General features: G+C 51.2%; 1 protein-coding gene across 2 annotated transcripts in view; it reads right to left on the bottom strand.

The window, feature by feature from the left end:
- STEAP3 (STEAP3 metalloreductase) overlaps positions 1-11,496 on the bottom strand; it is a 51,776-nt gene extending 40,280 nt beyond the window's left edge. The window contains exon 1 of one of the 2 annotated variants that reach the window (XM_019973850.2): positions 11,333-11,496. In XM_019973850.2, the coding sequence (XP_019829409.2) occupies positions 11,333-11,423 (91 nt within the window). In that variant the 5' untranslated portion in view covers positions 11,424-11,496. Of the gene's footprint in view, positions 1-5,887; positions 6,040-11,332 lie in introns of those variants that run through there. The other variant, XM_019973857.2, reaches the window with a different exon arrangement.
- Between the last annotated feature and the right edge of the window lie 1,922 nt (positions 11,497-13,418).

The raw sequence follows: 13,418 nt of genomic DNA, 5'->3' as shown, positions 1-13,418 counted from the left end.
GCTCAACTCATCTGCCACCCCTCCTTCCAGTCCCCGCTGCCCCCCTCTTCTGCCAGTACCGTCACCTCCACCTGAAGTCTTGACTTCCTTCTGTCCATTGACACTCCTCTTCCCTGAAGATCTAGCCTGAGCCCTTGGGCATGCAAGGCACCCACCCCGCCACAGCCCCCCACCCATCTCCCTCATTCTGAATACAGAAGCAGCTGTCTTCATGGGGGATCTAGTTAGACAGATCTAGGTGTGAATTCAGGTTTGACCGTGTACCAGCTATGTGACCTTGGGCAGGCTACTTTCCTTCTCTGTTCTGATGGTTAAGTAAGACAGTAAGCATGAAAGCTCCCAAACGTACATCTTAGAACTGTTATTTTGTATGCATGGCCTGTGTTCTGCTGTAGGCCACCGCCCACATGCAGCCCTGGACTCTTTCCCTTCCGCTGCCTAGGAGCATTTTGTATCCTCATTTGGCTTCCCAGTCGACTGTAAGTTCCTTGAGGGCTCTCCAGTCCTGTGAACCTACACAGCCCCTTGGAGAAGCTGCCCTGTCAGGAAACCACACTTCCTTCTGAAAGCAAACCCTCCAGGCATGAGCAGCACCCCCATGGTTCCAGCCGTGATGCCCTGCCCCCTGGGGTTCTCCCCAAGCCCCTAGTTGTGTCCTGAGCTCCCCCCATCTTGTGATTCCCCCTCCTTTCACATGTCACACAGAGCCATGCCAGAGCAGGATGTTCTAGAAGAGCTGTAGCAAAACTTTGTTGTTGATTAGTCGCTCTGTCATGTTTAACTCTTTGTGACTCCATGGACTGTAGCCCGCCAGGTTCCTCTGTCTATGAGATTTCCCAGGCAAGAATACTGGAGCAGGTTATCATTTCCTTCTCCAGGGGATCTTTCTGACCCAGGGGTGAAACCCCCATCTCCTGCATTGCAGGCAGATTCTTTACCATTTGAGCCACAAAGGAAGTCCACAGCAAAATTACGAGAGGACAAAGGCCACCAAGCCAGAACTCACAGAGCAGTCAGATCTCCAGCCTCCAGCCTTCTAATCTAGGAACATCAGGAGGGCAGGGCTTTCCCAGATCGAACCCCCTGAACTCTCATCATAACCCTTGGCCACCTGGCTTAGCATGTCTTGTTTCTTCCCTAAAAATTCCAGGCGCCACCTGATTTCCAGCTAGTGTGGAGCCATCTCTATACACAGCCACAAAGGGCCTGCTCTGACCTCCAGGAGAGGCTCAGCCCCACACCAGGTTATGGTTCATTTGGCAGACCCCCACCCCACTGTATCTGTGCAATACTGACCCATGTACACATCTGGCTGGGCACCTGGGCTTGGCACAGACCTGTTTGATTCAAAAGGTCCATTGGGGTGACTCCACAGGCACTGTATTTGGCTAGCCTGTCTTTCACAAAATCTACCTGGAGGGCCCATCTCACAGGGCCACCTGAAGCCCCTTAACATTCTCAGCTGTCAACTCTGAATGACTCATCTTCAGAGAGACCTTCACCCCAACAGCAGGGCATGCTGTCACCTCCCCAAGCCCACCAGTCAAATCACAGGCCTCCCCTTTCCACAGCCTGACAGCCACCAGAAGCACTGGTTGCTACAATCATGGGTCCTCCCATCACAGACGGCACACAGGCTCTGGGAAACATGCTGTCTGCACTTGAACCAAGACAGCCTACTCCCCACGGAAGACTTAGGAGGCCCATTCACCAGTCCATAAACTCCTTTACATTTACCTGGACTCATTTGATAGTTTTGAGACTGCATTTTTCACAGTTTAATCTCCTAATTGGATAGCTCTAAAAGGCTTAAAAATGTGCTGTGCTTTGACCCCACCTGGATCTCATTAAGCAGAAGAGGAAGTGAGAAGTTACTGCCTGATTGCAGGCCAATTAGGGCTCACCTGTTGCAGGCTTTGCCAGATGACAATGGTGACTGATGAGGACAGACTGATTGGAAAGAGTTGAGTGTCAGGTAATTCTCCAGTGACAGTGTTCCATGCCTGAGGACAGGGGAAATCTTTTGCTCTGGGTTGAAGAGACAATGCAGGGGTTTATGATTCTGCATAAATTTGCAGCCACTGATCCGGCCAGGGCAGTGGTCAATACCTCCAGCTCAGGGAGAAGCCATCTCTGGTTTGGAATCCTGGCTCCCTCCCATTAGCTGTGGAACCTAGGCCTCAGTTCTCCCACTCATATTCAGAGATAAGTGGAGGGTGTTGGTTTTCCTGTGACTATAAACGACAACCTACACTCATCCTGCTAGAAGTGGGACTCAAACCAGGTCCTGAGTGCCTGACACCAAGTTAGTGCTCAGTAGATGTTGAATGAAGAAACAATTAGGCAAAATTTGGATAAGTAGTTATAGTCAGTGGTTCAAAAGAATGGAGTCTCATGTGTTCTTGGGAAAGTCATAAGGCTGGGAGAACAGCACTGTCTATTTCACAGGACAGTTGGAAGGTTCAAGTGTGCTCACACCTATAACATGCTTGGCACGTGGGGAGCTGACTATTCACTGACGATGACGATCATATTTCAGGTATGAAGTGGTGCTCACTGTATGCCAAGGCATGAAGGGCTGACATGCAGAGGCCTGGGAACGGCAGATCAGGTTGGACAGGTAGGTGGCCCCAGCTCTGGGGCACAGATAGGAGGAAGTGAGCCTTCTGTAGCCAAATGTTTGAAAACCACCTAGTGTGCCTTGTCCCCACCCCTTGCCTTCCCACCTCCAAGTTCTATAACCCAAACTAGATTGAGACCTGGGCTCAAGACCAGGTCTGCAACAGAGAAGGGGACCACGGAGGCCATGCCCTAGTGAACTGAGGGGTTCAGACAAGAGGAGCAATGAGCCTGTAAGGTTCCCAGCTGCTTTTCACTCAAACCCTGGGAGAATGGGAAGGGGTCTGATATTTATTGTAGTCCTAAACCTCAGCACCATCACACAGGGCATCCTCCCCCAGCAGGCATTATTGTTCCTGTTTTATAGGAATATCAGGTCCCAAGCCCTTAGCAAGGTCTTGTAGATGAAACAGGTTCAGAGAACGGAGGCCGTGCTTTAGGCCACATGGTAAAGGGCTGTGATGACTGTGAAGGCAGGCACCCTCCTCTGCAGTCAGCCACTCCACTGTTCAGGTTTGCAGCTATGGACTTTAGTCCTAACATTTCCCCTTTTAACTCTCTGAAGCCCTGCCCAACACTCTGATATATCCTGCAAGGGAAGGGCCCTGAGTTAAGGAAAGAAAACTTGGAGGGGAGAGGAGTTCATCTGTTTGGCATCTCTAGTCCAAAGAGGGCATACCTATGGTCCCAGTGTGACCAGGCCTGGTCCTGAGGAGCTCAACAAGCTTGAGGCCGTCTGTCCAACCCAATGAACAAGTGGCCTGGTCTGTTTGCAGGGAGCTCCCTGCAAACTCTGAGGCCAGGGTCACCACATGCCAACTCCAGGCCTTCCTCCCCCAGGCCTGGCTGAGGTCACTTGTCCATCATTCAAGGTCTCCTTCAGGAAAACTTTTCTATCCCAGTGATAGCCCCTGCCCCACGAAGTCCATTCATCCATCAGACATCGCTTAAGTGTTGTAGGGGAGAGTCAATTGACTCCATGTTGGATCTATTTCTTTGACTTGCTTTTCATCGCTTTTGTTATTATAATCATACGTTAGGGCCTGCCTCAGAGAACCCTGTCCCTCTACCTGACTATTAATCTAAAGCGCCCTTATTCAGCTCCTAGGAGATAATCTGAACCTGTCCACCAGTGAACGGCTGTAAGAAAGACGAGAATAGCATATCCCTTTCCCAAGGCTGGCCATTCCCAGAGATGTTTTGCAAGACTGATGGCCTTTTTTACTTTACTTCCTCATTGCCTCTATTCTGCTTTTTTGCCTTAGTTCCTCACTGCTTCTCTCTCTGGTTCTATAAAAGAACCTAGCACCCAGACCCCACAAGATGGTTTTTTGGAGATATTAGTCTGCCATCTTCTCGGTCAGCCAGCTTTCCAAATAAAGTCGTATTCCTTGCCTCAACACCTCATCTCTCGGTTAATTGGCATGTTGTGTGGAGAGAAGAGTGAACTTGTACTCGGTAACAAAAGCACCTGCTCCAAGCTGGCCCCTCTGGAGGCCACTGGGGATACAGATGACGGTAGAGATGACTTAGATACGGTCTTAGCCCTCCAGGCACTCCTGACTAGATGCTAGGGGGGTTCACTCTGCAAAATTGGACTCGGCCTGCTGTGGGTAGGACCTTGTTGTTGTTTAGTCACTTAGTCATGTCTGACTCTTTTGCAACCCCATGGACTGTAGCCTGCCAGGCTTTTCTGTCCGTGGGATTTCCCAGGCAAGAATACTAGAGTGGGTTGCCATTTCCTTCTTCAGGGGATCTTCCCAACCCAGGGATTGAACCCATGTCTCCTTCATTGGCAGGTGGATTCTTTACCACTGAGCCAACAAGGAAGACATAGGTATCTGTATTTTTAAGAAACCATGCAGGTGACTGAGGTTCACACCCAGGTAAAATTCTTTGGTCTTGTGGATTTTCTGGCCCCTAGCCTGGGATTCTTCAGGCTGCCACAATCCTCGGAGAGCATGACGTATCTCTCCAAGTAGTAGCACCCTCTCGGCTCTCAAGTCAGATAAATCTGTGTACAAATCCTACTTTTGCAACTTAGTACTTGTATGGCACCCCACTCCAGTACTCTTGCCTGGAAAATCCCATGGACGGAGGAGCCTGGTAGGCTGCAGTCCATGGGGTCGCTAGGAGTCGGACATGACTGAACAACTTCACTTTCACTTTTCACTTTCATTCATTGGAGAGGGAAATGGTAACCCACTCCAGTGTTCTTGCCTGGAGAATCCCAGGGACAGGGGAGCCTGGTGGGCTGCCCTCTGTGGGTTCGCACAGAGTCGGACACGACTGAAGCGACTTAGCAGCAGCATCCTTATAAAACACCCATGCTACCTGAGGCTCAGTTTCCCCATCTTAAATGAGATAATAATGGTGCCTTTCCCTACTGAGGATTAACTGGAATACTGTGTGCAAAGCAAGAATTCAGGTGTGCACAATAAATGTCTGCTATTAATCATATCATCACTGGACTCTGGTGGACAGAAACACTTCCCTGTATTTCCAGGATCCATATCTGCAGCCTGTGTCTCAGAGGCGGCATTGGAAACCTCTGAGGCCTCTCCCCAGAGTCCTCTGCCAGGGCTGCAACAAGACTTGTCTGCATTTTCCCTGAGGACCCAGCCTCCTGGTCCTCAGAGAACATACTAACTCGTCGTACCCTCCCCTTCATCTAACCCAGAGTGAGCAAAGTTCCAACCACGCCTCTCTGGGCAGCCTGCCCCCCCAATTTCGGGGAAACCGGTAAGTTTGCCAGGCAAGAGCTCCGCGGGCAGAGGACACTGGTCAGCCCAGCCTCTTCCCGGTCAAGGTCGGGAGCCCCCGCCCCTGCCGCCTGCCCCGCCCGGGGCAGGCACAGGGCTGGGAGCCCTGGAGAGAAGATCCCGCCCATCGCTCGGGCGCTCCCCTGAGACCGCGGGCAGGGGCAGCGGGGAACGCGGGACCTGTGGACTCGGCGGGTCCGCGGGGTGGGGCGCGGGACACAGCATCCCGGGGAATTAGCTAGGTCCCTTCAGTCCCGCCCCTGCGCTGCGAGCACCCGGCCCTGCCCACCTCGGGTGGCGCACGAGGTTGGGGAGGAAGGCACACAGGGAGTGGAGGACCCAGGACCCGGGTTCGCTGCCGCCGGGCACACGTGGCTGGGTCCCAGTCGCCCAGGTTTCCTGCATGCGTGGGGCGGCTCAGGCGCAGGAGGCTACGGGGCAGCCTCCGGGGCCGGGGTCCCTGGCAGGGCGCAGCCCCGCGGCGACCTGGGCGAGGGGTCACTCACCTTTTAGGCCCGCCGCTGCTCCAAGCGGCGGCAGCAGAAGGTCCGCGGCGGCGGAGGCGGTGGCCCGGCCCGGAGGCTCCTCCTCTCTCGGTGCCCCGCCCGCCCGCGGGGCCGGACCTGTGCGGGAGGAGGCCGCCCGCCTGCCGGCTGCTGCTGCTTATCCGGCTTGGCCACCTCCCCCGGGACCGCAATCGGGGAGCTGCAGGGTCCTCGATCCCACCCTGCGGCACCAGCAGTGGTGGTGGGCCGCAGGGACAAACGACCCTCCCCTCCCCCGGCCTAATGTTCCTAAACTTCCGGAACTACACCTCTATGCTGCTGCTGCTGCTGCTAAGTCGCTTCAGTCGACTCTATGCGACTCCATAGACGGCCGCCCACCAGGCTCCCCCGTCCCTGGGATTCTCCAGGCAAGAACACCTCTATCTCCCCCATTAAAGTGGGCAACTCTTAACCAGGACAAGCAGGGCATCTGGTAACTTCTGGGACCAGCTGGCTCCCTTCATCCGAGGGACACCTCAAAGCCACGTCCATTTCATAATGCCAGGTTAAGTGGCAGGCCAAGTTCACACAGGTGGGAAGATGCAAGGTACCAGTTCAACCTGGCTTCCTTCCATCCTGCAAGGGAAGCAGCAGCAGAGGCCCCCTTCTCCACTAGGCTGCATCCAGGCCTCTGTGCTTCCATTGCTCCTCTGTTCCTGGTCTACCCTTAGCGCAGACCTCTGACCCTTCTTCAGAGTCCTCACTTCCAGGGCCTGGGAACTGGGGGAGGGCCCTTGGGAGGGCCCTAGTCTCCTCATCTAGACTTTCTAGGCTTGAAACTACCACCCTACCCTGAGACAGATGGCCTTTAGCCCTGGGCGCTGTCCTCCACTCCCCCATGATGGTGGCCTCCCAGCACAGCCGTGAGTCAGGTATAAGGTGGGGGTATCTTTCAGGTACCTTTCTAGAGCTGTGCGCTGTCATCTGAAGCCCTTTCTCACCTGCAGTCTCACATCATGTGCTGCTGACCACCATTCCTCTCCTTCCACAGGTGAGGACACAGGGGCTCTGATCGTTGTGGGGCACCAATGTCACACATCTTCTGGGAGGCTGACTGGGGGTTGCCTGACCCCTGGGACTCTCTCTGGATTAGTCCTTTAGGACATATTCTGCCAGCCCTTGATAAAGAGCTTCAAAATACTCCAGGATCCCAAGCTGTTCTGGGGAGATAAGTCCTAGGGAGGGACCATCTGAACCCAGAAACCAGAAAGGCAGGGGGCTGGGCCTCAAGAATGGCCCCACAACTAGACCTCAGGGAGCACGATGAGGGGGAGAGGCAGAGCTCTGGCCAGGTGGTGGGGTGAGAGTCCTTTTCTTTGTCCTCTCGCTTCACCAGCATCTTGTGCTTTCTCACTTCCACAGGTTTCCTCTTGCATAAAATACCCACCCACCCCAGCTCTCCACTCTGCCAGACCCTGAGGCCCGGCTTCTCTCCCACCTCCTGTCTCACCCTGCCCCAGGAAAACATCCTCTCTGAGCTCTGGAGGCAGTTCTCATAGGTCCTTTGTGCATTCCACACTCAGGGAACCGCACCATATCACAGTATTCCAAGTGCTGGGGACATAGTTGCCCCATGCCTGGTTCTGGCCCTAGGACGGGAGGTTGCCTCTGCAGTGACTTTGGGGAAACAGGAATGAGCAGGTAGCCTTCTTTGGTGCCCCTCACATGGTGCCCTGCACACAGTAGGTGCTCTTTAAATATCTTCTGTCTGATGAGGGTCTCTGAGCACCCTTCCTGTTACTCCAGAGGAGTTGGAGCACAAGGAGATGTAGCTTGGGAAACAGAGATGTGGAGAGGTCTTCCAATATTCTCAAAGGATCTATCTAGCATCCTTCCAAAGAGTCCTGGTAGGCCTCTGAGGGGCTCCCCATGAGTTGGAGAGAGGGCAAAGGCTGGAGCAGCAGAGATACACAGAGGAATGTCCTAGTGGAGCATGAACTTGTACAAGAGAACAATGAGGGGCCTGAAAGGCACAGGGAGGGAGAGAGGTGAACACCCTGCTGAGGCCAAGCACCTTGGTGGACAGAGCACCATCCACGCCACTGGCCTTTGATGCTTGGCCTGTCTGTCTCACCTGACGTGGGGCCTAGTGTGGCTGAGAGCTGAATCAGTGTTTCCTGGAGCCCAACTCCGGGAAGCAGATGTGCCATCTCCTGAGCCGGGGGGAGGATGGTGCCCTGACACTGGTCGAGCACCTCCTCTGTGCCAGACTCGTGTCCATGGCTAGGCCAAGGGCAGAGTGGCTGGAGCCATCCTTCGGAGACGTTTGTCAGATTGTGTTACTCCTTCGCTCAGAACTTGCCCCTGGCTCCCTGGTCTCTGAGAGTCAAAGTAAAGTCCTTTCTATGGCGACCAGGCCCAGCAGGACCTTGTCTCCGGCTCCCTTCTCTTTGCTATCACTCAGCCCTGCCACACTGGCCTTCTCCCTCCCTCCTTTGGATCCTTGAGAAATAACATCACCTCTGTGAGACTCACCCAGTTATCTGCATCCCTCATCTGGGTACCCTGCCCTATTTCTTTTCACTTAGCCTTTTTCTCCTTCTAGTGTGTGTTAGTCACTTAGTCGTGTCTGACTCTTTGTGACCCCATGGATTGTAGCCCGCCAGGCTCCTCTGTTCATGGGATTATTCAGGCAAGAATAATCCCATGCCATTTTCTACTCCAGGGGATCTTCCCAGCCCAGGGATTGAACCCATGTCTCCTGCATTGGCAGGCAGATTCTTTACCACTGAACCACCAGGAAAGCCCTTTTTTCTCCTTCTAACTCACTATAAGACACACCTTCTCTGTTTGCTGTTCATTAATGTTCTGCTCCCACAGAAATGGAAGCTCCTTCAGGGCAGGGAGTTTTATCTGCCTCTTTCACTTCTGTATTCCCAGTGCCTGGATCAGAGCCTGGCACATAGTCGGTGCCCTGTAAACAGTTATTGAATGAATGCTTGGCCATTCTCAACCTTCTGCACCTCCCAGCATCTCCGAGAAGCTTCGCCTAGGACTCCCCCCACATCTGGTCTCCTCCTTTGCTTGCCCCAGAGCTGGCACTGCAGGCACACAGGAGGTGCTCAGCACATGTGATGGTGGATATCTGGATATGGAGCCCCTGCATGTCAGTCTCCTGAGATTGCTCTTTTTCCTGCAGACAAGGCTACTCCTTTGGCTTAGAAGATGAGAGTATCCGGGAAGAGAATCTAAGTTTATCTCCTACTTGGCCCAGAGAGAAGGACATAGTTCAGACTCAGCTTCTTGGATTGATCCAGCACTTATAAGCTCGGACAAAACACATCCATTTCACAAAATAAATACTCTAATTGACTACTAAATCAAGACGGTCACTAGAAGCCGTGTGCCAGATGTATTCTGACAGCCTGGCTGGGAGCCAGGCCACCTGGACCTAGATGTGCTCAGGCTGGGCTGCAGCCCCAGAAAAGGTGTCCTGCCCTCCACTGCCCAGCCCAGGCAAGGTGAGACTCCCCAAACCAAGCCTCTGGGCACAGGGAACTGCTTCCTTCTGTGAGGGAGGGAGTGGGACTGCAACTTAGGGAAGCGATTTCAAGGGAAAATGGAGGGGTTGTGTCTTCTTCCATGATGACCCTGTGGATAAAGCTTTGTTGGAACCACCCAGAGGTGAGGCAGTGGTCACAGGCATGGGGTGGGGTGGGCTGTGGGGGACAGGTGCTGGAAGGGGAGGCAAGCTGCAGAAGTGTGCTCAGGGTTTAAGCTTACAGTCTCTTTCATGTCATGGATTATTTCAAGCCAATATTGTAAGGCATTATAAGGTGTGACTAACAGGGCCCTCAACCCTCTGCCCCTGCACCCAGGGCTTGGCACTCTGGTGTAAGTCTTGCCCTCCTTCTAGTCCTCTATTGCAACATGAGCTCTCTCCAGAGGAAAAGCTCTCTGAGTTCAGTGGAACGAGAGACTGTATCCACAAGAGATTTAACTGTGGCAGCACAAGAGCATGAACAAGGTTCTAGAGGCAGGTGCTTTTAGGGGGAGGGGTGGGCACATCCAAGACTAGGGGAAGGGTGGGCAGGAACAGCCATTTTGCTAAGGGCGCTCGGACACATGGTAGGCACTTAGTCTCTGTGTGCGTCGGGATTCATGGCTTGGGGCTGGACATCTGTGGTCAGTGGGAACCATGGCAGCACTGCATTACTTTCAGCTGGGGGAACCGCATAGGTGCACAGCTAGAGAAGTCTGGGCTTTTAGCTCCTTGCTCCAAGTATGGTACACGTGGTACCCTGGGAGTTTTTTAGAACTACCCACCCCAGATCTAAATCAGAAAGGCATTTTCAAAAGACTTGCTGGAGATTGCATGCATATTAAAGTTTGAGAAATGTGGGTCTACAGCACAGATGAGGAAAGGGACAACTCGCTGAACACCCAGGCCAATCTGACCATCAGAAACCTATATTGGAATGCATTCACCTTAATGGGATGGTATTTTAATACCATTCCCTTTGCTCTCTCAAAGGCTCTTATGAGCCAAATAGCCTGATTTCATCTGCTTCTGAATTTTTAGAAATATGAAGTAAATGACCTGTTTCTCACAATGCTCAATGCCTATTATATAAAGCTCTAGGAAAAAAATATAAGACTAGTATGCATCTTCCTTTCCAGTTGCTGATCCTATTTCCCTTTTTACCATGGACACTAGGATACTCAGACCCGTATTCATGCTTATCTTATCTTTACTAAATATATTTAATGAAAGTCACTCAGTTGTGTCTGACTCTGCAACCCTATGGACTGTACAGTCCATGGAATTCTCCAGGCTAGAATACTGGAGTGGGTAGCCTATTCCTTTTCCACAGATCTTCCCGACCCAGGAATTGAAACGGGGTCTCCTGCACTGCAGGCGGATTCTTTACCAGCCGAGCTACCTTAAGTTCTACTTTATTTTTACCCCAGCCCACCATGGGCTTTAAAGTAGAATTTAAAGTAGCTCAGCTGGTGTTCTTGCCTGGAGAATCCCAGGGACGGGGGAGCCTGGTGGGCTGCCGTCTGTGGGGTCACACAGAGTTGGACGTGACTGAAGTGACTTAGCAGCAGCAGCATGATTTCCCAAGTCTTATTTACTATTAACCTTATTGTGAAGCTCTTCTTTATAAGCTGTTCAAAATTGCTTTTGGAAAAAGCTGATTGTTTAAGGAAAATAAATAGGTAACATCTGTTTGTTACAATGGCAAATTCATTTCTCCCTGGGCAAACATTACCCTTTCATTCCCATCCTCTGCTGGATTTTTGAGAAGGTGGAAGGATTGGGAGACAGATGAGTCTGCCCAAAGTTACTAAGAAAAGAAAGCTCGACCAGCTAGGCGGCACTGGGGCGTCAGTAGTGGGATTCAGTGACACCCATACTATGCTCCTTCCTGCTTTCTCCCTCCCCATTTGTGCCCAACTCACCTGATTGGGGGTGCAAGGGGCTGTCCTCCATGTCAAGGGACTTACCGCAGCCTGGAGCAGGGGCTCTGCTCACCAGCTGCCCACTCTCCATGTGCTGCTCCTTCTCCCCTGGGCCCGAGCCTGGTGGCCAGGGCTCACTCAGCTCACTCAGCTCAGTGTGGGCGGAGTGTGGAGTTAGCCCAGACTGCTCAAGCGCAGCGGTGTCAGAGCCTCTCCTGGCCTAGGTGGGGTCACTGACCTCAGGGTTATCTGTACATGCACTGTGGTCAGTAGCTAGATAAGCCTTCCTTCCAGGCCTGGGAATGTTTTCATCCTGCCTAATTCTCTGCTTCCTGGGTATTGGCTCCAAAAGGGAGGAGGGTAGGAGGGTAAGGAAGTGACATTTTTGAAGTTCCACCACCTATTTAACTTATATGCAGAGTACATCATATGAAATGCAGGACTGGATAAACACAAGCTGGAATCAAGATTTCCAGGAGAAATATCAATAACTTCAGATATGAAGATAACATCACCCTTATGGCAGAAAACGAAGAGGAACTAAAGAGCCTCTTGATGGTGAAAGAAGAGAGTGAAAAAGCTGGCTTAAAACTCAACATTCAAAAAACAAAGATTATGGCATCCGGTCCCATCACTTCATGGGAAATAGATGGGGTACAATGGAACAGTGACAGACTTTGTTTTCTTGGACTCCAAAATCACTGCAAATGGTGACTACAGCCATGAAATTAAAAGACATTTGCTCCTTGGAAGAAAAGCTATGACAAACCTAGACAGCATGTTAAAAAGCAGAGACATTACTTTGCAAACAAATGTCTGTATAGTCAAAGCTATGGTTTTTCTAGTAGTCATGTATGGGTAAAAGATTTGGACCGTAAAGAAGGCTGGGCACCAAAGAACTGACGCTGTTGAACTGTGGTGTTGGAGAAGACTCTTGAGAGTCCCTTGGACAGCAAGGAGATCAAATCAGCCAATCCTAAAGGAAATCAGTCCTGAATATTCATTGGAAGGACTGATGCTGAAGCTGAAGCTCCAACACTTTGGCCACCTGATGTGAAAAGCCGACTCATTGGGAAAGACCTTCATGCTGGGAAATACTGAAGGCAGGAGCAGAAGGGGATGATGGAGGACGAGATGATTGGATTAGCATTGAAGTAGACATTACTAGTCAGTGTAGAACTCTGAGACCTTGGTCTTGTTTTCAGTAAACATCCACTCCATTGTTCTGAATTCCTGGAATGTCTCTTTAGTCTGATAAGTTATCAGCACTCAGATCCAGGGAATGGCAGTAATTGGATTCTGTTCCATATGCTTGGGGGAAAAGCAACTGGTGATTATTAATCTTCAGTTCAGTTCAGTCGCTCAACTCTTTGTGACCCCATGGACTGCAGCATGCCAGGCTTCCCTGTCCATCACCAACTCCCAGAGTTTACTCAAACTCATGTCCATCGAGTCGGTGATGCCATCCAACCATCTTATCCTCTGTTGTCCCATTCTCCTCCTGCCCTCAATCTTTCTCAGCATCAGGGTCTTTTCAAATGAGTCAGTTCTTTGAATCAAGTGGCCAAAGTATTGGAGTTTCAGCTTCAACATCAGTCCTTCCAATGAATATTTAGGACTGATTTCCTTTAGGATTGACTGGTTTGATCTCCTTGCAGTCCAAGGGACTCGCAAGAGTCTTCTCCAACACCACAGTTCAAAAGCATCAATTCTTTTGCGCCCAGCTTTCTTTATAGTCCAACTCTCACATCCATACATGGAAAAACCATAGCTTTGACTAGATGGACCTTTGTTTGCAAAGTAATGTCTCTGCTTTTTAAATATGCTGTCTAGGTTGGTCATACTTTTTCTTCCAAGGAGCAAGCGTCTTTCAATTTCATGGCTGCAGTCACCATCTGCAGTGATTTTGGAGCCCCCCCAAAAAGTCTGTCACTGTTTCCACTGTTTCCCCATCTATTTGCCACGAAGTGATAGGACCAGATGCCATGAACTTAGTTTTCTGAATGTTGAGTTTTTTTTTTTTAATTTTATTATATTTTTAAACTTTACAATATCGTATTAGTTTTGCCAAATATTGAAATGAATC

Source organism: Bos indicus, chromosome 2, assembly GCF_029378745.1.
Source record: "Bos indicus isolate NIAB-ARS_2022 breed Sahiwal x Tharparkar chromosome 2, NIAB-ARS_B.indTharparkar_mat_pri_1.0, whole genome shotgun sequence".
Classification (NCBI taxonomy): domain Eukaryota; kingdom Metazoa; phylum Chordata; class Mammalia; order Artiodactyla; family Bovidae; genus Bos; species Bos indicus.
The sequence above is the reverse complement of the archived record's forward strand: the minus strand, read 5'-3'. Positions and strand labels throughout refer to the sequence as shown.